The sequence below is a fragment of the Cyanistes caeruleus genome, chromosome 7 (assembly GCF_971803275.1).
Source record: "Cyanistes caeruleus chromosome 7, bCyaCae1.hap1.1, whole genome shotgun sequence".
Taxonomy (NCBI): domain Eukaryota; kingdom Metazoa; phylum Chordata; class Aves; order Passeriformes; family Paridae; genus Cyanistes; species Cyanistes caeruleus.
The window spans coordinates 26,064,404-26,087,555 of NC_141707.1; the positions used below are offsets into that span (position 1 = coordinate 26,064,404).

A 23,152-nucleotide genomic window follows, 5' to 3' on the forward strand; every position below is an offset into this window, starting at 1 on the left:
TGTTTTCCCCTCTCCTCCCTCTCACTGGCTCCCTGCGCGCCGGGGCTCGGCTCGCCGGGGCGGCTCTGCCATCCTCTCGGGATGCCCCCCCCGCCTCCCGCCGCCCCGGCGCCCTCCGAGCCCGGCGAGGGCTGCGCGCCCCCCGCCCTGCCCGCCGCCGCCCCGCCGCGCACAGCCCCCCGGCTCAGCCCCCCATGGCAGGACGTGCCGGGGGGCCGGGGGGGCCCTCGGCCCGCGGGGTGCGCTCCCCCGCCGCTCCCCAGGGCGCCCCGGGGCTCCGGGGCCGCGGCGGGCGTGGGCAGGGCTCGCCGGGCGAGCGGCTCCGCGGCTCCCGCGGGGCCCGCAGGCACATGGGGAGCCGCGGCCCCCCCGCCGCCCCCCGCCGCCGGTGTCGCCGGGCCTCCGGCGGAACGAGCACGGTCGCGGCCGGAGCGCCCCGGGAGCGCGGGGCGCGGAGCGGCGGCGGCAGCGGCTCTGCCTGGGATCGCGCTGCGCCGAGCATTACTCAGCGCCCGGAGCCCGAGTCCCGACACGTCCAGACAGGAGCCCGCGGGGGAAGGACGGGGCAGAGGGTGGCAGCGGGGCGGGGAGCCGGCGTGTCGCACGCAGCCTGCCGGGGAGGGAGCGGGCGGCGGGGGGGCGAGCGGGCACGGGCGGCAGGAGAGTGGGCGCGGGGCCGGGGGAGAGAGAGGCGTGGGGTGGGCACAGCGTGGGTGAGCGGGCACGGTGTGCGGGGTGAGCGGGCACGGTGTGCGGGGTGAGCGGGCACGGTGTGCGGGGTGAGCGGGCACGGCGCGGAGAAGTGTGTGTGCTGGGAACGCTCAGCGCGGAGGAGTGTGCGCAGGGTGCGGGGTAAGTGCTGGTGCTGTGGGGTGAGCATGTGGGTCTGAGCGCGGGGAGAGCTGGGCGTCCGTGGCCCGTGGGAATGCGTGCAGGTGTGGGGGACTGTGCGTGGGGTGAGCCTGTGTGGGGTGGGACTGTATTCGTGGGGACTTGGGGGACTGCACGTTGCGGGGGTGGGGGTGCGCTCAGGGCACGGGGAAAGTGCTGTGGGCGTGGGGTTTAGTGGTGGGCACGGGGAAGGAAGCGGAGTGTGCGCAGAGTGAATGTGCGTGGCGTGGGATAAGCACACACCAGGCGTGGAGTGAATGCGCTCAGCGTGAGAGTGCACCAAGTGTGGGTGAGGGCACAGGGTGAGGGGTGATTGTGCATGGCTTGTCTGGGTGTGTGTGGGACAAAGGTGACTGTGCACAGCATGCATGAGTAGGGGGGACCCTGGTACCTGAGCACGGTGAGGAGGCAGCGCACAGGTGAGCGTGCGTGGGGTGTGATGTGTGTATGGTGTGGGGTAAGTGCATAGGCCATGGGGGGTGTGAGAGGGCACTAGGTATGGCATAGGGATGCACGGCATGGGGTGAGTGTGCATGGAGTACAGAGAAACAGGGTGAGTGGTGAGCGTGTGTGGAGTGTTGAGGGTTATGACTGTGCACTGGGTGTGGGGCAGATGTGCACGGGTGTAAGGAGAGTGTGGACAGTGTGGATTGAATGTGATTGAGGCATAGGGTGAATAGGCAGGGTGTGGGGGCATGGGTGGGTGTTAATGGGGACGGTGAGAGTGCACGGTGAGAGGTGTGTGGGGAGTAGGGGCAGACAGGAAATACGTGAGGCATGGAGTGAACATGGGGAGAGGGCTGTGCATAGCATGGAGGAGCGGGAGCGAGTGTCCCTGTGGTGTGAGGTGTGCAGCAGGTGCTGGAGGTTCACAGAGGCATCAAGGTGTGCATGTGGGGACTGAGGGTGCTGACAGGAGCTGTGGTTGTGCAGGAAGGCATTCCTGATGGTGTAAGGCATGTGGATGCGCATGGGTGTGCACAGGAGTATGAGCGTGAGTGGCACATGCTGGGGGCGTGACTCTGTGTGAGTGGGCATGGAGAATGGCATTGTACATCCCATGGCTCCGTTTAGGGTTCCCCCAACCCAGTGCCAGGACAGCAGTGCTTCAGGGCCAATGCCTACGGAGAAGCCGTGGATGTGGTTCTGCCTTCCTTCAGCAGGGCCACCAAGCGCTCCCGGCCTCAGCCCACGAGCTCTCCCAGGTTGGGCACCCAATTTTTGCCCACCTCCTTGGCACCATCAGTTTAGTTCTTGGCCACCCCTTCCCTTCGTGGAGTCCCAATGGGCAGGGTATTTTTCGTCTGGGAGCTGTGAAGTGGCCTTGCAGATTATCCCTGTGTCTCCCTGCTGCTTTCTTGGGGACAGGAGGGTGGCCCTAGAAAAGCCCAGGCTTACTGGGCTCACAGCAAATGTGATCTGCCCCAACACAGCCTCTTCCCAGTCATGGGGATAGTTGGTGTCCCCTTACTTTGGGTGCTCACTCTGGGGCTAGGGGCCTCCACTTGGGCGCTGGGATGGGGGATGGCAGGCAGACCCCCACTATCCCCAGCCACCACAGCCCACCCCAGGTTGGTGTTTGGGCCATAAACAGCTGCCCAGCAGCTGCCAAAACACTCTCCACAGGCAGGCACTGTGTATCTCCCCACCAGCACAGCAGCACTGACAGGGGCTACCTTCTCTGCTCACGTGATGCTTCCTGTTCACACCAGAGAGGAAAATGTGCTTCCTTTGGGAAACGAGTTGCAATCTGGGGGTGAGCCCTAAGACTATGCTGGTTCCCCTGGGGTGCAGCAGTGTGGCATCACCACTGAGGTTCCTTTTGTAGTCCTGAGGTTGCTGGCTTGTTCTCCTGTCCCCAGCTCTGCTCCTGAGTGGGTTTAGCCTGTGTGAAGACGTGGACTGTGGTACAGAGCCAGCATCTACCCTCCAACTTCCTTGCCCACACAGTTTAGCAGGAGGTGAAGGTGCAGAACCCTCTATCCCTCGGGCAAGGACTTGAGAACACACAGAGGTTCCTGGCATAATGTCACTTCCTCCATAGCTGCTGCTCTCCTGGATCCCCAAGCACCCAGCAAGTGCTGTGCAGTGTCCCACAGGAGTTTGGGAGTGGTGTCAGGACACCCTTTAGACACCTGCCACCAAAGGAGGTGCAGACTGGTGATGAGAGGTGTGGTGTAGGCAGAGCACACCAGGAGACTTGTGGACATGACACACAATGGTTCCTAATGTAGAAGCCATTGCTCCCACCCTCTCCACTTCCTCTCACACAAGACCTGGCTCCTGTCTTGGGTTTCCCCTGGAACAGACTGTCTGAACCCCCTCTTAACAGGGTAAGGCAGAGGAACAGCCTCCAGTTTCAGGCAGCTTCCTGGCTCAGGTGTCCTCAGCAGATCAGGACCCCTTTATTTCTCAGGCCACCCTGGGGGCTACACCCAGGCATGTGCTGCCCTTGGCCTGGACCCACCAGAGATCCCCTGGTGAAAGCGGGACACCTTCCCACCAGAAGCTCCTTCCCTGTGGGAGGGGACCCTTGGTTCCAGGTTTCAGGAGCACAGATGTTTGCATGTTTGTTAGGATCCTGTACATAAAATAAATGCCAAGGAAAATCAGAGGAGAAATGTTTTCATCCTTTCATACTCACTTCCAAGAGCAGGTGTCTCACTTGCATGCTTCACCTGGCTTGGGGAGGAGACTAGCCACTGTGTCTCACAGTCTCAGTGCTCTCATCCTGGGCAGGCTGTTTCCTCATGTCCCAGCAATGTCCTGGGGCTGAAGAGGAGCCAGGTGAGCCTTTTACTCCAGCCTTTTTTCTGCATCACACGAGCAAAAACCTTAGCACAAGATTAAACACCTGTTGTGGCCTGAGGAACTGGAGGACTAAGAACAGGACCTGGCCCCTCTGAGCAGGGTTGGGTATAAGCAGGTGTGTGAGGCTGGTGGAGGGTGCTTTGGTCCTCATGGGACCATCAAAGCTCAGGGCAAAAAGCGGAGCTTTCTGACAGCACTGCGTCTGTTCTTATCATTACTATAGGCCCCCAGATAGGAATGCAGCATCAGTGGGTCATGGCAGCTGTCACCACCAAGCTTCTGTCCCATCTCCAGCACCGCTCAGCAGCCCTCTGAAGAGACCAGGAAGGGATGTGGGATGCTGTCAGAACTGGAATGAAGGTGGCTGCTCCCCAGAGCCAGTGTACAAGAGGTGGTGGGGAAGTACCTGGTGCAGGGTGCTGTGGGAATACCCCTTGGAGCTCCCTTTCCCAGGCCAAAGCACTCGGGCAGGTCCCTTCTTAGTCCCTTCTTTCAGCAGGTTACATGATGCTCCAGGATGTGCTTTGTGCAAGGGTCTGGGAAGCATCCAGGCTTCTTCCTCTCCTTCCTCCCTTCCCTCCATCCTTCTGTCTCTCTGTCTCTCCATCTCTCTTGCCGTCCCTCCATCTCTTACACTTCACATCCTGCCCTCAGGCTGCCTGCACTTTACCTGCTCTGTTCCCCTTCCCTTGTGCAGGAGCAGGTCCTGCCAGCCCCCCATGCCACAGGCTCCACACCCCTGGGAGAATGGGGCTGGCTCTCCTGTTGTCATCTCCATCAGAACTCCTTTCCAGCACCTCAGCACTCAGCCCATAACTTGCTGGCTCAGTTCCCCCCTTTCCTCCTGGCATATGCCCTCCTCTAGCCCCTTCTGCCTTGTGGTAAGCAACTTCCAAGGCCTGTGTCCTGGATAGCCACGCAGCGTCTCTCAGGTTCTGTGGTGTCCAAGGAGGACCCACTGGAAATCCATGGTGGGAAAATTCAGGGGTTGAGATCTCTGTGTGTATAATGCTGCTCCTACTTGTTCTTACAGACTGGCTGTAGGCCCACAGATGTGACCAGAAGGCAGCACAGGGAGAGAACAGCCAGCTCTGGACAAACACAGTTCTGGCCATGCTGGAGGGGCTGATGGCCTCTGGGACCACCGGGGCCAGCCAGTCTGCATGTGCAGATGTGGGAAGATGAGGCAGCTCTGATGGCACAGAGTGGGGCTAAAAGGGTGCAGGGGGAAGCTCTGGGGAATCTTAAAGTGAAGGGAATCTTGGACAAGGAGAAGGAGGAGGAAGGGGAGGTTTGCTGGGAGCCCATGAGCCATCCACTTACCCAGCTTTTGGCATCCTGAAGCACAGCTCTCCTCACACCCCTGCCCAGCAGCACCCATGGGACTGGAGCGACAGCTACGTGAGTCAGGGCTGGGTGTGGGGTCTGGGTGACCCTGCCTTTTGTGGCAGCATTAGTCACCATGCCAAACTTCCCCAGCCCAGCAGCACTGGAGCCCCCAGCATCACTGCCTTCTTGCTGGCTCACACCCCACAACCTGCCCGAGTTTGCTCGATGTGACTCAGGACCAACCACATGGCCACTGGTCTGGCCCGGCCAGTCCTCCCAGCTGCCCAGGGCTGGGGCGCCGGCAGAGCCCGGGGCAGTGGGTGAGTGCCAGCACCAGCACTCAGCCACGCTGCCCTCACAGCGTCAGGGTGGAAAGGCAGGACCTGGCCGCCTCTGGCCATCCCTGGGAGCATCCTTGCATTGAGGCAGGTCTTCCCTCTTCATCTTCCTCCCAGCACCTGGCAGAGGGTGTCTCGGTCAGAGCAGGGTGTGAGGAAGGGGTTAAAGCCCTGCTGTGGGCACCATCCCATGGGGCTGGAGCAAACCACAGGGACTGGTGGTGCGGGGTGCACCATGGCAGAGCCAGTGTGACCACGATGGGGGTTCCCAACCCTTGACTGCCTTTGGCATGTCCCCGAAAGGGCCGGGCTGCTGGCTGAGGCAGCAGGGAGGTGTCTGGGTAGGACTGCCCAAGCACATCTGCACAGGGCTGCTCCAGGTGCCTCCCTTAGGGAGGGATGCACAGCCACAAGGATGGGTGGGAAGTGCTGGTCCCATGTGGAGTGATCAGGGCATGAAGCCACCCCAGCAATCGCTTTTCCTGCAGCTCTGCCTTCCAGGGTATGCAGAGGCAGATCCCTCTCCCTAGAGATGGAGGATGACTGCTGCCTCTGTCACAGGGTAAGTAATGAGGCCGTGGAGTGGAAGATACTTGGGTACGGTGAGATGTTGGCAGTCAGAAACAGGACCCAGGAGTGAGAAAGCCTCTGCTCTGCTCTTCTGAGATGAGGGAGCTAAAGGGTGTACTGGTGTCAGACAGCTCCCTGACAGCCTCCAGAGCCCACTGCCCTCACAAACACTGCTTAGTGTGTGCCAGGCCAGCACAGCCAGTCCCAGGATGCTGGAATTATGTGGACAGAGCAGGACCCAGACGCCGGTGTTGGAGAGGATCCAACAGGAAAAGAAGTTCACACACCCCTCATGTTCATAGGCAGTGTCTCCAAAGAGCATGTCTGGGGTCCTTGTGCACCCCATCTCCTGTCCCTCGAGAGATCACACCCACTCTCTGCACTCTGCTTTAGGTACCCTGGGTCTCAGCATATTCCCTGGCTTGAGTGCTCAGAGATGCTGCAGCAGAGCTGGCCTGGACATCCTCCAGTACCCAAGTCCCCCACTCCAGAGGCAGCCACCGCACACACTGGAGTCCCAGAAACAGGGCAGAGCCAGGAGGAGCTGGGTTGGGTCAGCAGAACCCCCATGATGGGCAGGGATGGGATAATCCAGGCCCTCCTGGGCAGGTTGGGGTTGGTGTGTATTCCTCATGGCTGCCTGGTGACTGACATCTGTCACTGAGAAATGGAGTGAGGACAGAGGAGGACAGTTCCAGGCAGCTCCCTGGAGGGAGCAGCAAAGCCTGGAGAAGGGGAGTTAGAGGCCTCCCGGGAGAGCAGGGCTGGGCACGCAGGAGTCCTGGCCAGGACCCAGCTCTGCCCCTGGCCAGGCAGCCCCTGCTCAGTGACAAGCAGTGAGCTGGCAGTGCAGCCACAGGAAAGGGGTTTGACACGGTTTTTGGGTGCCACTGTCCAAGCCTGACCACTCAGCTGGGCTGAACCAGTATTCAGGTTTCTTGGCCTCCCCTCTTTGGACTTATCTGCATTACTCCAAACTTTCCTAAAGTGCTTCTTTTTTTGGGGAAAAAATACTCTATTTTTGGTCTTAGTCCAGAGAGATTTTCAAGTTTGATTGAATTATTCTGCCCAGCTGTTTTCAGCTTGGGAAATTGAAAGGAAAATTGCATTCTTCCCATTTGGAAAGAAAATATATAAAAAAAAACCAAACCAACAAAGCAAAACAAAAAACCAAAGTCATTAACATTACAGGGGTCTGGGATTCTCTCTCAAACTCTTTTTTTTCTTCTTCTTTTTTTTTTTTTTTTTTTTTTTTTTTTTAATTCAATTATTATAAACTTCCTCTTTTTTCCTTGGGAAGATCCTGAAAGTTTTGCATTGTAAACAGCCCAGTAGCAGGGATCTGGGCTACACATGAACATCTACACCCCCTGAGCTCTCCAGCTACTCATTGCACCCACACAGCCACCCTTGTCCACCCCTGGCTTTCACCAGCCCCTCCCCAGAAGAGAGTCCTGCTTGACCACTGCTCACAAGAGCTCGGACACGTTCACACACACATTCCTGTGCCTGTTCTCCCAGCACAGTCCAGTGCACACCCATACACCACCACGCACACATGTCCACATGAGCAGCTCCCCAAGCACAGCCACTTGCACAACCCAGTGAACCTCCACGAGCCCCACGCATCCCATCCCATCCCATCCCATCCCATCCCATCCCATCCCATCCCATCCCATCCCATCCCATCCCATCCCATCCCATCCCATCCCATCCCATCCCATCCCATCCCATCCCATTCCCATTCCCATTCCCATTCCCATTCCCACTCCCATGTTCCCCGTGTCGAGCCGCAGCTCCCCCTGGCGGTCTCCTGCCGCCGCTCCGCCCCGCATCCCGGGTTGCCACGGCGACGGCGAGGATGCTGCGCCCCCCCGGCCGGGAGCTGCTGGGTCCTGGGGGGTTCGGCAGGCTCCGGGGGGCCTGGATGGCTGCAGGACTACTAGGAATCTGGGGGACTCCTGGGGACCTGAGGAATAACTGCCCTTAGGGACTGCTGGGGTGTGTTAGGAATCTGGGCTGAGGTCCTATTGGATGGGGAGCTCTTGGGGAACTGTGGAGGTCTGGAGAATTGGGAGATTTTTAGGGCGTTCTTCCAGCTGTTCAGTTCTCTGCAGACCACTGGGCCAGTGCTGCAGCATTTGCCTTTGTCAGGGCTTCTCCTGGCTATCAAAGGAATGGATTTGGCTTTGCCAGATGAGGAGCAGTAGGGAGCTGTGGTAAGGAGCTGTCAGTCACCACAAGAGCGGTCCCTTTTCCACCGTTGGACAGAGAACAAGACACACAGCCCAACTGGTTTGCACACCCATGAGAGGCTCACAGACACAGAGCAGAGGTAGCACATGGATGTGGAGAGGAGTTACCCCACTAGCACAGACCATGTGCTTCCCTTCCACCTTTTGGGCTTCTGTGATCTCCATCTTTCAGGAGCTATTATTTGGGGCAATGGCAGAGAGGACACAGGTCAATACCTTACTCAAAAATACTAAATGTCCAGAGGCATGTCCATGCAGCCCAGAGCACGAAAGCAGCCCCTTGTGGGGGAGCTGAGACAGAGTCCAGAGAAGGAACTTGCCGAAGGTTGGAGCTCAGACTGAATACCTCACAGGTGGTTTCAGAATCCCTCAATAGGTGGTCTCAGCTATGGTGCCAGAGGACAGCAGGGATGACCTAAAGTTTCACAGGATCTGCCTGAACTGATCTCTCCTTACAGGCAGTCCAGGTCTTGAGGTGTGCTGAGGTGCATCCAATTCCATAGGACCTGCAGAGCCTACGGAAAAGCTCCACACATCTTCCAGCACACAGCTCCTGCAGCTCTCCAGCTCCCTTCCTGGAGGGCCATTTTTCACCCACACACATCTTCCCTGTCTCAGTCACACCTGAGGAAACACAATATGACGTGCAAACATGCTCTCACATGGGCAGTTCTTCTGACACGCACACACTGGCAATATTCTGTGTATTCATAGAGATGCAGGAAAATACATGGGCGAACTAATTTACACACCTACCAGGGGCTCACACACACAGATGGGTTTTACAAGCTCACATGCACACATATGGTCATGAACAAGCATAAACATTCTACCCATGTATGCACACACACCAAGCTGCTTGCATGCACAGATACCTTCACCTGCACCCACCCTTCCCTGCTCACACCCACCCACATGTTCCCATGGGTGGGCGTGGGGCAGGAGTTTCCAGGAGCCCTGTGTGCCTCCTTTCTCCCAACATCACTGTGGCCAAGTCAGAAGGGAATTTCCAGCTGCAAAGCTGCAGCTGACAGATTTAGAGACTCCCTCCCCAGTGATTGCTGGGCCAAGTTAATGGTTCACCAGCACCCTGCTTCTCCTGCCCTTCCCTGCTGGCTGCCTGGGGCAAGTGAGGAAGGACTGGTGGGCATCTCCAGCACCCCCTGCAGCCTCCCTTGCCTTGCAGTCTGCCCAGCCCTGTGAGCTCTGCTTTTACCCTGCCTGACAGTACCCAGCAAGTGGGGCACTGCCTACCTCAGCTACCTCAGCTTAGAGCTCTCTTGAAGAGGGGTGAAGCCCCCGGTGTCCAGCACTGCTGCTGCAACATGGAGGTTGGGCACAGGAGCGTGGACCTCTCTTCCCAGGCTCTCACCCTGCTGACATCCCTCTGGGGATCCTCAGCACAGTGGGGCATTGCCAGCTGAGCAGGCATTGCACACACACATTCCACTCTGCAGTTAGCTAAACCCCTATGCTGGTTAACCCTGGAGAAACCAGTTCCTGTGGGCTCCTTGCAGCATGGGCGGGACCCCCTCAGAGATCCCTGGAGCCCCTGGAACAGAGGCTTGGCAGCTTGCCTTGCTGGGCAGCCAGGCAGGCTGCTCCTCACCCTGTGTTTGCCCATGAGGGGCACAGGCTGATCAGGTAATAAAGATATACATGCCTGGCACCCTGCCATCCAGGTGGGGCTGCACGTGGCCCACGGCATGCCAAGTGAATGCCTTGCATGCCACCGAGCCAACAGTGTCGGCACTGTCCAGGGCTTCTGCGTGCCAGGCTCTGCAGCAGGGACTGCAGTGACCGTGGCTGGAGTGAAAAGAATACAGGGTCCCTTCGAGGCACAGCACAACACCACACCATAGTGTCAGGGCAGCTAGATGTACCTCTGGCATGAGGCATGAGTGCACTGTGAACTGCAAACATCCTAGGTGAGATGGTGGCGGGACACAAGCTGGCACCTGAGTCAATGACAGCTGTGGGTGATGGGAGGAGAGCATGGAAGCTCACACATTTCACACAATGGAAGCAGCAGAGCAGGGCAGGAGAGTACTCACCCTCATCCACACACATCCCCAGGCTTGACAACCATAGAGAAAATCAGAGAGTAGATAAGAAATGAGCTGGACTTTGCCACAGGTCCCAGCAGGGCAAGAGGCTGGCAGGAGTGTGACCGATTTGGACTCACAGCTGGGGCAAGACAGCTCTCTGGCTACTCCCATTCCAGTACGGAGGTCAGCGCTCCTCGGCCCTCCCCAGGAAGCGCTGTGGCACACCAGCTTTAAATAGCTTTATTAGTGGAAGCTCTGTGCCCACAGCTCCCACCACGGGGGCCATGGGGGTGCCGGGCAGCCCCATGCTGCCCTCTGGGGAAGCCAGGACTCCCTGGAGCGCAGAGCTGAGCTCACCCACGCTGACCCTGCCACTGGCTCCACCTGTCTCTGTCCCAGAGGGGCCTCGTGAGCCTGGAGGTGGCCTCCCAAATTGTCCTCGGCTGACCCCAGGCTGTCAGATGCAGAGGCTGAGCTCCTGGCGGACGGAGCACTTGCGGCACTGCACCACGCAGCACCAGTGGAAGCGGCAAAGGCAGTTCTCCTCCAACACCACCGTCTCGTCCCGGTGCCCTCTCCCGCAGCACAGCAGGTCACACCCACTCGTGTCCATGGCTGTGCTGTTACAGACACGGCCCCTGGTACCCAGCGAGCCTGTCTTACGATTAGCCGAGCAGAAATCGGGTGAGTCGGCCGAGTAGATGAGGTCCTGTTTATCGGGAGGCTTGATGTTGTCACCCACAGGGATGAGGGTTTTGCCGTCATTGCCTCCCATCACCTTGAAAGCTCCATTGAAGCGCTCGAGCAGGCGATCCCCCACCTCGCGGAAATGGGGCATCTTCCTCCAGCAGGTCCGCAGGGTGCAGGAGCCCGACAGCCCGTGGCATTTGCACTCTGTCCTCATGTAGCTGCGCACCGCCTGAGGAAGAGACAGCGATGCTCAGCCCTCGGTTCCCTCTCTCGCTGCCCAGCACCCCCAGCCAAAACCCTGCCTCTTGGTGCCGCCTTGGCCCGGGAGAGGGGCTGGGCGTGGAGAGTGGCCCGGGGGGGGTTCCAAAGCACCTGCAAAGGATACCCAAAAGATATTGGGTCATATTTCAGCCAAAGCCGGTGCAGATACACGGCTTGGGGACACTGAAGGTGGAGGGGTGGGTAGGGGCACAAGGGGTGCAGGGCACGGGGAATGCAGGGCTCTTACCAAGCGTCCGGCTTCGTTGTTGTGCAGGTCGATAAGAGCTCGGATGTCATTTTTGCCTTTCTTGTTCTTGGCATCCATGAACTGCTGGGATTTCTCGTAGCCAAACTGCACATCATCCCCACAGCCCCCCCACTCCCAGGCGGTGCCCTCCATGCCTGGCCCCGCCGTGGGCGAGGGGGGGGCCCGGCTCCGTGTCAGCTCACAGCCACACTGCAGCAGCTCGCCCATGCTGCAGGCCTGCGTGATGGCATGGCTCACTCCAGCCGCCGTGATGGCATACACGAAGGCTGTTTCACGGATATCTGCAGGAGAACCGACAGGGCCGGGATGCGGGGTCAGCTCCAGCAAGCAAAGCACCATCCCCTGGCTGTTATCCCAGGGGCTCAGACCCCCCCTTCTCCCTCTTCAGATTTGTTCGGTGCTGTTCTCTGGGCGATGCACCCACCCTGGAACAGGCTGCCTGCAGCAGGAGCTGCCTTCTGCAAGCGGATTTGAAGACTCCGGGATGTTCGGGACCTGCCAGTGTTCCTCCTCAGCTGTGGAGAGGCAACAAATCTCCCACCTCCTCTTGCAAGTCAGGGAGCTGCCCCACAGGAAAGGGGGAAGCTCAGAGAGCAGAGTGGCCCCAGGTGACCAGGTGGTACCCACAGCTTCCTCACACTACCTTGCAATATCCCTCCAAGCAGTAAAAATCCCAACCCCAGCTCCAAACTGGCACCTAGAAACAAACGCTGTGAGGGATACTGAGGGTGCCACTCACCCTCTGCAGGGCGGCAGTGATGAGGCTGTGCTGCCTGCTCTCCCCCCACTACCCTCTTTGCCATGGGGAGCTGCCTGCCCCCCCTCTCTCCACCGGCACAGCCTCCACCCTGCAGGATTATTTATTATTAGTATTTGCTCCTGTCTCTCTCTGCTCCGGGACACGAATTCCAAGCATCTTTCCCCTGCCCGGACCTGCCGCTCGCAGCCGCAGCCAGCGGGGGATTCTGGCAGCAGGGGTGCGGCGCCCTGCTCGGGGGGCTCCCGCGCTCCCCCTGCTCCATGCCAGCCCAGCTCCTGCCCACCCAAATGCCAGGACAGGGCTGGCCCAGGGTGGTGGCCTGCAGGGGATTTCTGGGGAGGGAGGGGGAGGTGAGTTTTGGGGGGGTGTCCCATCCCTCCATCTTCACTGTCCTGACTTGGGGAGGCTGCAGGAAGAGGGATACCAGCACACCAGTTCCATGAGCAGCTCCTCCAAAAGCCCACGCAGCACCTGCATCCCTCTGGTGTTAGCAGGAACTGGGCACACCAGAGCCTTTCTGGCAGTGCCACCAAGGGGATACCACCCCCTCCCCAGGCTCTCCTGCCCCCACAAGGCAGCCGACCACCCGTCTGCTCCCACCTGGAGTTGGCAGAACCCTCAGCAGACAGCCCAAAGCTGGCAGAGGTCCCCATGCCACCCTGCCAGCCGGGCCCTGGGGGGATGCCACTCCTCTGACAGTTCCTCCAGACACGTGGCTGCCCCCAAGACAGCCTGCCCTGGCATGCCACCCCTGGCACAGGTGGCAGCAAGGGAAGAGAGGACAGCCATAATAATGCCAGGAAGGCCATGGCCAGGAATGGGAGGTTTGCAGCATCCTTGGATAGAAAAGGATATTGGATGGGAGGTACTCATCTGATGCAGCTGGGAACCCCAAAAATGCTGGCATACTTTATGCAGTCCCTGCAAGTTTACAGGGTGGCTGGTGCCTGCTGGCACCTCTGAGGGCTTCTGACACCCACCTTGTTGCCCTGGGGAGCTCCACACCCCTAGCTGGGATGCCCCATGTCCTCAGAGTGCCAGGGACTCACAAATTCACCACTGTCCCTACAACACTGCTTATCTCTACCACCCCAGCAGTGGGGCTGGACCAATGTGGTGGCTCCTTCAGCATCCCCATGCTTGACATGCCTGTGCCTCTTCCAACACAAGCTGTTCCTGGGTACCCAGCAGCTCATCTGCCAGTACCTTTCACTCACCACCTGGTCTGGCTCTGCATTCTGGCACCACCCCACTACCAACCCAGATCCCTGCCTGGAACAGATCCCACCTGCCTCACTGCCAGGTTATGGTGAAAACAGGTGACTCCAGAGGCAAGAGTCCCCCATGTGCCCTGCCTGACTCTCTGCTTCTTGACTGAATAAACCTCCCTGTGTTGGGGGAGCCCACATCTGCAAATCAGCTTTTTAGATGAGCCTATCCCCCTCCCATGGGCCGATGTCTCCTTCAAGGTTTCAGCTCTGAGTCCTGCTAGTACTTGCAGTCAATTGGGTGTCCAGTGCACTACACCCTTTCCAATCCCCCCAGGGATTCCACCTTGCCCCCCCTGCATCTGCATGGCCCATGGACATACCCACTTCGCCTTCGGCTGGCCAGGCACCAACAGGTGTGATGACTGGGGAGAGTGGGGCTTGCTCCAGCATCTTCATCTGCCATAGCACAGTGACCAGTATGGGAAGAGGGGCAGGACTAAACTCACCTCCCACTAAGTGATCTTACCAGTCCAAGGTGCTTCAAGCATCTCCCCTTGCTTGGAGCACCATCCACTTCTAGCCTCTCTCCCTGAGGAGCATGGCAGGGCTTTCCCATCCCTTACACACTCACGGGTGCCCTCTTGCTCTGCCCCTGCTCTGATTTTGATGCAGCTGAGCCTGGCTTGGACCACTGTAATCCACTGTCTGAGACCTGCACATACCTTCCTGCCACCCAGCCCTGCTCCTCAGGCTGACATCAGGGTGCCCATCCAGGGACAGGGACAGGAGACAAACACTCCTCTCCTCTGCTCCCTGCAAGGTCAGGAGCAGGGATGTGAAGGGCACCCACGGGGTGAGGGGCAGCTCCCGAAGGCTGTGCACTGCCTCCCACCCGGGCCCCTTCCTGCGGCACACCCTGGGGTCCCGGGGGAGCAGTAAATCACTGCCAGACGAGGGTGCATTCTTGGGCTTCATGAAGCCCCACACTGTCTGGGAGCATTGGTAATTGCTTCATTACAACACAGGGAGACATGTCCCGGCAGTAAAACCTCAGCGTGACTGCACCAGGGAGCACTGAGCAACCCCCTACACGCACACACACATGCACACACACACACACACACACAAAAACACAGAGCTTTGCACGCCAGGACTCTGCTCGAGGAGTCCCAGGGAGGCTCATGACCAGGCTGGGGCCTCTTTGGGAAATGGGAAGCTGAGGAAGCACTGGCCTTACCCTGCTGCAGGATCTTGCCGAAGTACTTGCTGTGGCTGGTGCAGTTCCAGCGGCGGAAGCGGAATTGGTACTGGCACTCCCGGACGCCCAGCTTGGTGCCCTTGGCCACCTCCTGCACAATCTCTGGCTCCAGCTGGCACAGCTCTGCCTGCTTCCCCGCCAGCCGCTTCGTCTTGCGGCAGATGCTGTTGGGGTCCATGACCAGGGGGCTCCCCACTGCCCTGCAGGAGGGGACAGCGAGCAGAGCAAAACCAGCACCCAAGCCCAGGACAGACCAGGGTGTGGATGGGACATGACCAGACCTACCCCAAGGGATGGAGCAAGGCTGCAGGGCAGTGCCAGCTCCGTGCTGAGCCCGGGTGACAGGGGGACAGAGAGATGTATGCAGTGGGGCCAGGACAAGAGGTATGGGTGGGTCACCCAGGCAATACCTTGCCCTGTCCATCGATTTGGGGAATGGGGGGCATCTCCAGCCATGGGACAGGCTAAAGGATGATGCTGGCACATACCACTCTGCATCCTTGGAGACATCCATGGGGACATCCATGGGGGAGATGGTGGTGTCCCTGACAGGAGATGGCAGAAATATTGTGCCACTCAGCATCTGCTCTTTGGGGCTGGCATTGACCTAACCCAGCCCTGGCATTGCCATGTGACTGATGCCCGATGCAGCTGCGTCTCACAGAGCTGTGGACACAACGAGGAGCCCAGCCAGCATTCTTGGTATGTCTCCCCCTCTCCATGGGGGCTCGCTGCTTTACCCTGTGGGAGACTAGATGAGTGACCTTGCCTCTGATAAAGCCCCTCGGCTGCTGGCCAGGATCCTGTACTCACCTCCCCAAATCCAGGCACTGACTCCAGGGAATGGAGCCGCAGGCGGGTGCGGGAGTGCAAGGGAGGGATGCAGGTGGCATCGCCAGCTTTGCCAATGCCAGTGAGGGAGGGCAAGTCTTGGCTGGGCCCACGTCAGAGGCAGCTCCTCCTTGCCAGCCCAGCTGGAGTGAGGTGCCTGCCTCTCTGGCCCTGAAGGCAAAGTCTGAGCACAGTGCTGTGCTCCCCGGTGTGCCATCGGCTACAGAAACTCCTGTACTTTTCCCCACACATTTTGCCTGGAGTGCCCTCCACGGCACAGCTCGTGCAGCTGTGCAGCCTGCCAGCACCCTGCCTCGTGCTGGCGTGGGTGATGCTCCAGCTCTGCCGTGGGCAACTCTGGAACCATGGGCCACACGAATTTAGCACACCCTAAATTCAGCCCACCCTTGCCTCCAGCACTGCTCCTGTGGGCTCAGAGCCCATACTGCTCAACAACATGATTTTCGTGGCCATAGGTGCCCACAGAACCTCAGGGCTGGAGCCAGCATACCCCAGGAGCAGGACATGCCTGATGACTGGGAGGCTACATTCCCTGGGATTCCCTGGGGAGCAGTGCTTGGGCGGCCGGGTGCTGCCTGCAGCCCCACTCACTGGAGAGCATCAGCTGCGCAGCTTCCAAACCCAGAGCTTTATTGTCTGGCCAAGCCCCAGGGGCTCAAAAATCACAAGCTGAATCTCAGTGTTTAACTGTGTTCTGGGTTTCCTTTTCACTCTTGAGCAGCTGGGGGGCTGTGTTTGGGACACCAGGCTGCAGTACTCTGCTTGCAATCCTGTCCCCAGTGCAAACCCCCTCCAAGCCCTTTGAAGCTCAAGGCCCTGCCAGGATCCCCCTGCCTCATGTCAGGCTCCCCAGCTGCCTGGATCTCCTGCCCACCAGACCTCAGCTGGGCTTGGAGAGGACATGCCCTCTCACACAGCCTGGAAAAGGAGCCCTTATGCTTTGGCTGGAGGTTTAAAAGTTGAACAGCTCAACAGAGAGGAATAGCCTGGAGAGGGAACTTCTAGCAGGGAAACTGAGGCAAGCCCACACTCCTGCCAGGGAGAACCCATCTCCCTTTGCTCCCAGCAGCTCTGTTTCCCTTTGCTGCATGATTCACATGGCCCTCTGCAAAAGGATGGGGCAGCTAGGGAAGCATCGTGGAGCTTGCCTGGCACAGGTCCTCCACAGATGGGGAAAGTGAGGCCCATGTGGAAAGTGACCAGAAAATCTGTCCAGTCCCATCCCATGATGACCACACAGGGATCCAAACCTCCATGTTGGTCTCCAAGCTTGCTGTCCTTTGTGACCACGGGCTCCCAACATCTACAGCCGGATGGCGGAGGTTTGGCCGCCTCCGCCGGTGGAGTGGGGAAGAGGGGGAGCCGGGATGGGACTTTCATTAAGAGATGACTCTTTGTACTCAAATAAAAACGATGCGCCAGCCCCCCGGGGCCGTCAGATCAAATACTGAACTGTGGCTCACCCCGGCCCGCTGGATCAGGCCGGGAAGAAGAGCTCAGCCCCGCGGGTCTGGGGGTGATGGGCGGCTCACCGGCACCGGGGGGTCCCCACCCATGGTCCAGGCGGCAGCAAGGCTGGCGGCAGAGCGCAGGAGCTTTCTGTCCATGCCGACGAGGCGTGGGGTGGGCTGCCTAAGTCCAGCGCGATATTAATTTCCGCTGGGCTCCGCTTTCTGGCACAGGAAGGCTGCCGGGAGCCCAAGAGCTGTTTTGCTTTGGAGGGTTCTGAGTGGGGGGGGGGGAGGAATGGGGGGAGACAAGGGCAAGAAAAATGCTGCCAAACTGCTACCACTTTGGCAAGGGCTCCAGCGCAGGGCCCAGATCTGCCTGAGCTTGTCCCGCTCCAAGGCCTCCCGCATCTACAGTTAAGGTGCCCCACCTCTGCTGCCGGGCACTCCTCCCCCTGCCCTGGTGAAGGAATAGGGTCGCCAGCCCGGCTCCCCACAACTTGCCTGGGGCACCCCGGCCCCCTGCTGCCTCCTGCTGCCTGGGAGCCCCCAGCCAGGCTCAGCAGTACCTCAGCATCCCTCCCACATGCGCCTGGTGCCCTTTGCTGGCTGCTAGAACTGCTGCTGGAGGGCTCTGTCTTGCCCCAAAAGCCAATGGGTCGGTGAGCCTCGCTTTCCAACCTCCCAGCACCCCTGTGTAAGGGGAACAAGCCCATTGCTGAAAGGGGAGACTGAGGCACAGAAAAGGGACTGCAAACCACTGCCCACCTGCTCGTGTCACCCCTTGGGCAGCCTGAGCCCAGTCCCAGTGATGCACGTCAAACAGGAGTCACTGGGCTTCTGATGCAACCGTGTGCTCTGGATGCTGTGCCTGCTGTGACAGAGCCAGGGGTTCCTAAGAGACATAATCACCATTTTTTTTCCCAGCTCAGCTCACGGTCATGGGACTTCCAGTATGTCCCAGTCTCATTCCCAGCCAAAATCATGGATCAAGGAGCCTGGGTCAAGTCACCATCTTCTTCCTTGGGCATGGGGATGATGTGGAGCAGAACTTCTGGCCCCTGCCAGCAGACCATTACGGAGGGGAGCCAATGGGGTCCTGGTTTGCAGAAACCCGAGTGAGGTTGGTAGAACTATGCAGTGAGAAAGATGATAGTCAGCTTTCAGAAGTCACACTTGCAGAAGAGCACTGGTCATGCCACTCCTTGTGGGATCTGGCAGGCCTGCACCCATTGAGTGCTGCTGCCTGGACACTCCTGCATGGCAAGGGGACTCTGCTCTAGGGTAGTAAGACCACTCCTTGCCTCGCACACAGGTCTCTATCCCAGCCTCTGGAGCCTTCCGCTGGGCAGTGCACGTACTAGGGTACCCAGGTGATCACTCTGAGCCCACGGGTAATTCTGCACCCACCTGGAGAGGTAAGAACTGCAGGATGAGAGCCCTGGAGAACTGACCTTCATCCCTGGGGACATAGGTCACCTCACACACCACACAGTGATGTCACACTGAGTGACAGCCTACAAGCCAGACCCAAAGGAAGCCCATCTCTTTCCAAGCTGTGCAAACAGGGCAAGGTGGACACACAGATGAATATTCACCCATCCAGCTTTCCTACAGCCAATGCAGGCGTGTGGCGGGCACTCGGCCCCTCACCCAGGGCAATGCGTGGGTGCTGCCACTTACCAGGGCAGCTGGGTGTGGAAACGGAGCAGGAGGCCCATGAGGGTGTGGTGAGTAAGCAGCAAGTCACTGCCCTGGGGGGCACAGCCAGGGTTTGGCTGCCGAGCAGCACCCGGGGCACTGCGGGAGCAGGAAATGCCATGTGTTGGGAATTGAAGGGGGACCCCATTCCCTGCCCTCCTCCTTACACCTCCTTGGCAAGGATGGCATGCAAACAGCTGGGAAGGTGCCTAAAGGAAAGAGGCTTTGGCATGGCATTGCATCAACCCATGGACCTGCTAGCTGCAGGGTCATGCTGAGGCCAGGCTGTCATGAGGAGCAGCTGCCCAAACTTGTGCTGCAGGTACTGGGGGATGGAGGGAGCATGCACCTGCAGAGGTGGTGGTCCTAAAGCCATGTCCAAACCCTGGGAGGGCTGGGATAAGAAGCCCACCCACTCATGGTCACTGTGTCCTTCTTCTGAGTCTTGACAGAGGCTGGAGCTGGGGTAGCATGAGGGCTTGGCTAGTTCATGCCCAAAAGCGGGTGCCACATGTTGTGGGAGGACCCTGCAAAGCTTGTGCAGATGTCAGGGTGTGCCCCTCCTGCACGGGGGCTGCTTGAAGCAGTCAAGGTTCTGATGCAAAGCCCAGACAAACCCTCCAATTGGGGGCATGTGTAGGGCATGGCTGGCGAGCCTGGGTGTCACCATGGGAGAGTGGATGTGATCAAGAGCAGGGACAAGGGATGGCACTGGGGAAAGTTCACCTGCCTTTGTGGGAGAAAACAAGTAGCCCAATGCTGGAGCCAGTAGTCATCTCAAAGAGTGCAGGAGAAACAGTGTTCCTTTGAGAAACCCAGCAAGTCAGCAGCTGCCCCAGCAAGGGCACGGGGAGATGGCAGCAGGCAGGGGCTTTTCCACTGGGAGATTCATTGCTGCCCATATGGTGCTGCTCCAGGGGAAAAGGCATGCAGGGGAAGGCTGGGCAGCCCAGTCTGTCGGGCGCCGTGGGGTAGCAACTGTGGGTCAGCAAGCCCAGGGGGTGACTCACAAGGCTCACCCCGAGGCACACAGGCAGGGCCCTCCAGCCCAGCAGCCTGCCCTTACAGGCTCTAGCCTTGCAGTGTGGGTGCTGGTCAGGGCTCTGACAGGAGGAGAGACCGCTGTTGCATGAAACCACCCAGGGTGTATGGCTTGAGGGACATGGGACCCCCTCAAACAAGGGTGCAGACACAGGGGCTGGTGGGAGGGGTCCTCCCTGAGCAACTCTGGAGAAATCCCATGAAAATCTGGAGGTGCACTGCCCTTGTGCGTGGATGGGAAGGGGATGGAGGGCAGGTGTCCATCCCTCTGAGCCCCCTCAGACCCACAGCTGGAGCAGAGCACATTTCAGTTGGGATGATTTTCTCCCTTGCTTTCTCTTTCATCTCCCAGCTGCTCTCAGCCATGCCCATGGAGAGCCAACAGGCACCAGGGAAGCTGGCTTTGCTTGCCCTCATCCTCAGAGAGCCTCTGTTTCTGCCAGCACAGCCCAACTGCAAACTGGCTTGGCTGAAATCCTGCCCTCAACTGCCTGGGGCTCCTCAGTCTGCCTGCTCTGTGTCTCTGCAGCCTCTGGGCCAGCCCAGGAGCCCCAGGCAGTCCCTACCTGTCCTGCTCAGGGAGAAATCACTGTTGCACAAGGAGCTGAGTGAGAAATGAGTAAATAGGGGAGGAGGAAGAAAGAGAATTTACAGAGCCGGCGGGAGCAAGGAGAGCCTACTCCCTGCAGCTTGGCACTAATCAAGGTGCCAGCAGCACATGAGTGACATATCTTCCATTGGCACTGAGCACAGCCTGCTCCCTCTCACCATGGAAAGGTCTGTGTCTTCAGTGAGCTCTCTGAGGACATCCTTACACAATGAGGATGCTCTTTCTCAGGCTGCAATGTCACTAGCAGGATGTCAGTGCTTGTACGTCACACCTGAATCTTTTCCCATAGATGCAACCATCTGCCAGGATCCCAATGGGCACAGCTACCACCCGTGAGTGGCCAGGCCAGCCTGCTTGCCTGGGGAGGGCAAGAGACTCTCTTGCTCCTGAGACCCGGCCCAGCTACAGCCCACTGCATCACTCTCATAAATTAGGTTGTCAGTGGGGGCAAAAGCTGGCTTAAACAGGCAACCTTTGTATCCCCCCCACCACATAGATAATGTACTCAGGGATGGGATGGGGAAGTTGTAAAGACATTTCTTCCTTGGCCAAGGGAAAATGCCCCCTTGGCTAAGCACCCACAAGTGCCCAGTGATGCACACACAAAGTTGTGCCACTGAAGTGCCTATGCATCAGTGACAGTAAAGAACAGCTCTAGCAATGCCACGAGCCCTGGGGCTTCCAGGAACTCTGGCACAAAACACAGCTGCTCCCCTGAGCCCATCCCCAAACAGCAAAAGCCACAGACACCAGTGCTACCCAGACCTGGGAGGGAGGACCAGTATCAGGAGCAGGCACATGGGAAGATGCCTGTCATGAGTGCCCAGACTCCTCTGCCCCACACAGGAAGGGCTCCCTGAGATGATCTCAACCGGGGTCAAAATACCAAACTCTGAGAGAAGCAGTTCATGAATCACCCAGCTGCCTCTATGCCCTGTCCCAGGAAGCCTGGCACATCCATTTAGTGGTGCTGGTGGCCTCATCCACCCACCACCTCTTCCAGCTTGCTGGCTTCAGAGTGAAGCAGTGTGAGCTGGTGATCCCCCTGAAGCCACTCCACTGCCCAGTGCATTTGTCGTGCATCAGGTAGCTGCGTTATTACTTTTAAAATAAAGGTTCCTTTTCTTCTTCTATTTTAAAAGAAGAAAAAGCAAGTTTGACCCCTTGCCCTCCTCTGCCAAATCCTGCTAATCTCCCAAAGTTGCTGCTGCCTATGCACACACGGCACCAGCAGGACCCAGACTCTAGGGTGAGATGCAGTTCTGAGCACCTGGGGCATGGGGCACCGTTACCCCAGCACCCTACCCTTGTTGGTGGTCTCTGCTTGCCCCTGAAAGGAAGGCAAAATGAGCTTCTCCTTCACCTCTACCTGCTCCAGTCACAGGCAGATGCCCTCAAAGGTGGAGCACAGGGCATGAAGTTGGAGTTATTGGTGAGGATGTGTCACAGAAAGCATGGACAGCTGAAAGGACAGCTGTGTGTGTCTGAGGATTAGCCTGGGACAAACAGCAGGGCTCAGGCAGCAGGAGGGCATATGTCCTGCAATGGCACAGCTATCCTGAGGTAGGTGGCAGGCAGTGTGGAGACCCTCCACAAGCATCCTGCTTTGGCTAGGGCTTACCCTACCTCGCTCTCCCCTCTTCTAGCAAAAAACCTAAGGCAAGTCCCTCTCAGCCCCATGTTGAACCCTTGCCTGGCAATAAACAGCGCTTGGGCTCCAGGGACAAACTCCCAGCTGATGTACAACTGACTGTAACAGCACATTTATACTCACAAAGGCCTCCACTGCAGCCCTGGAGCCAGGGCTAGCAAAAGGAATGGAGATGTGGAATAAATCACTGGTGGGCAGGCAGGGGACCATGAGGGGAAAGGCTTATGGAGAGCTTTATTTTAGGGGTCAAAAGAGTGTGACAATGTGGAGACGAATAGCCTCAGATAATGAATGATAGCCCGGACGGCATGCCGGGGAGCTGGAATCTAAGCACTTAAAACCGGATAAAGACAGGCTGGGTGAAATTCTTAATAGATTTAAATAGTTCATGTTTCGACAGATACCTGGGCTTTCCAAGGCTGGGTCCCAGTTCTGTGCCTGTAATGAATCCCCCACCCCCTCTGGTATCCTGCAAGGCACCGTCTCTGCTTTTGATGAGGGCACCATTACAAATAGGGGTTTTGTCCCTGCTGTGTCCAAACCACCATTCAGGGGGGACACCGGAGGGACCCTAAGGATTTTAATTAAATTTGACTTATTGGAGGGGTCTGGAAGCCACTAAGCCCCCTTGCCAACCCCTCAGGCATACAAGCCTCCCAGGCTGTGGGCTGGGGGTGTGAGGAAGCAAAGTGCAACTCTCACCACAGGACCTGTGTGCCCTGTACTCCTGGGGATCGCCCAACCTGCTGCCCCAAACACACTTGTGTGCCCAAAGCCTGACAATATGTGGGTGCCCCAGTCTGGCTCAGAACAGCCAGCGAGCAGCAATTCCAACCCCCGCGGTGCCTGGGCGTAGGGGACTCTGATGTCCTCAGGCTGGGGGGGGGGGGGGAACCACCATCAGAGATCGAGATACCCTGCGTTCCCTCCTGCTTACCCGCGCCCCCGGGATGTCCTACTCACCACCAGAGCCCGATGATGTTAGCGGGGCAGAGGAGGATGAAAAAGAGCCCCAGCTGGGTCCGGGAGAAAGGCAGCATCCTGCCAGGACTGAGGAAAGCGTCGAACTCGCTTCACGCCACTCGCCGGGAGCCGGGCACCCCCGAGGTCCGGCCGGGGCCCCGGCGGGTGGGTGCCCGCTGTGTCCCTCCGCCGGGCC

The 23,152-nt window shown here is 58.7% G+C and overlaps 1 protein-coding gene across 3 annotated transcripts; it reads right to left on the bottom strand.

Annotated features, from left to right (window-relative positions):
- Positions 1-10,466: 10,466 nt before the first annotated feature.
- Positions 10,467-23,152, bottom strand: WNT6 (Wnt family member 6). 3 transcript variants are annotated; one of them, XM_086897438.1, is made up of 4 exons: positions 22,957-23,152; positions 14,670-14,890; positions 11,441-11,742; positions 10,467-11,161 (listed from the first exon to the last, which is right to left on the bottom strand). In XM_086897438.1, the coding sequence occupies exons 1-4, from the start codon at positions 23,031-23,033 to the stop codon at positions 10,700-10,702; spliced, it is 1,062 nt and encodes a 353-aa protein (XP_086753564.1). In that variant the 5' UTR covers positions 23,034-23,152; the 3' UTR covers positions 10,467-10,699. The 3 variants fall into 3 exon arrangements, with proteins under 3 accessions (XP_086753564.1, XP_086753563.1, XP_086753562.1); XM_086897437.1 differs by having other exon boundaries at positions 14,670-14,885; positions 22,957-23,118; XM_086897436.1 differs by lacking the exon at positions 22,957-23,152 and having other exon boundaries at positions 14,670-17,276.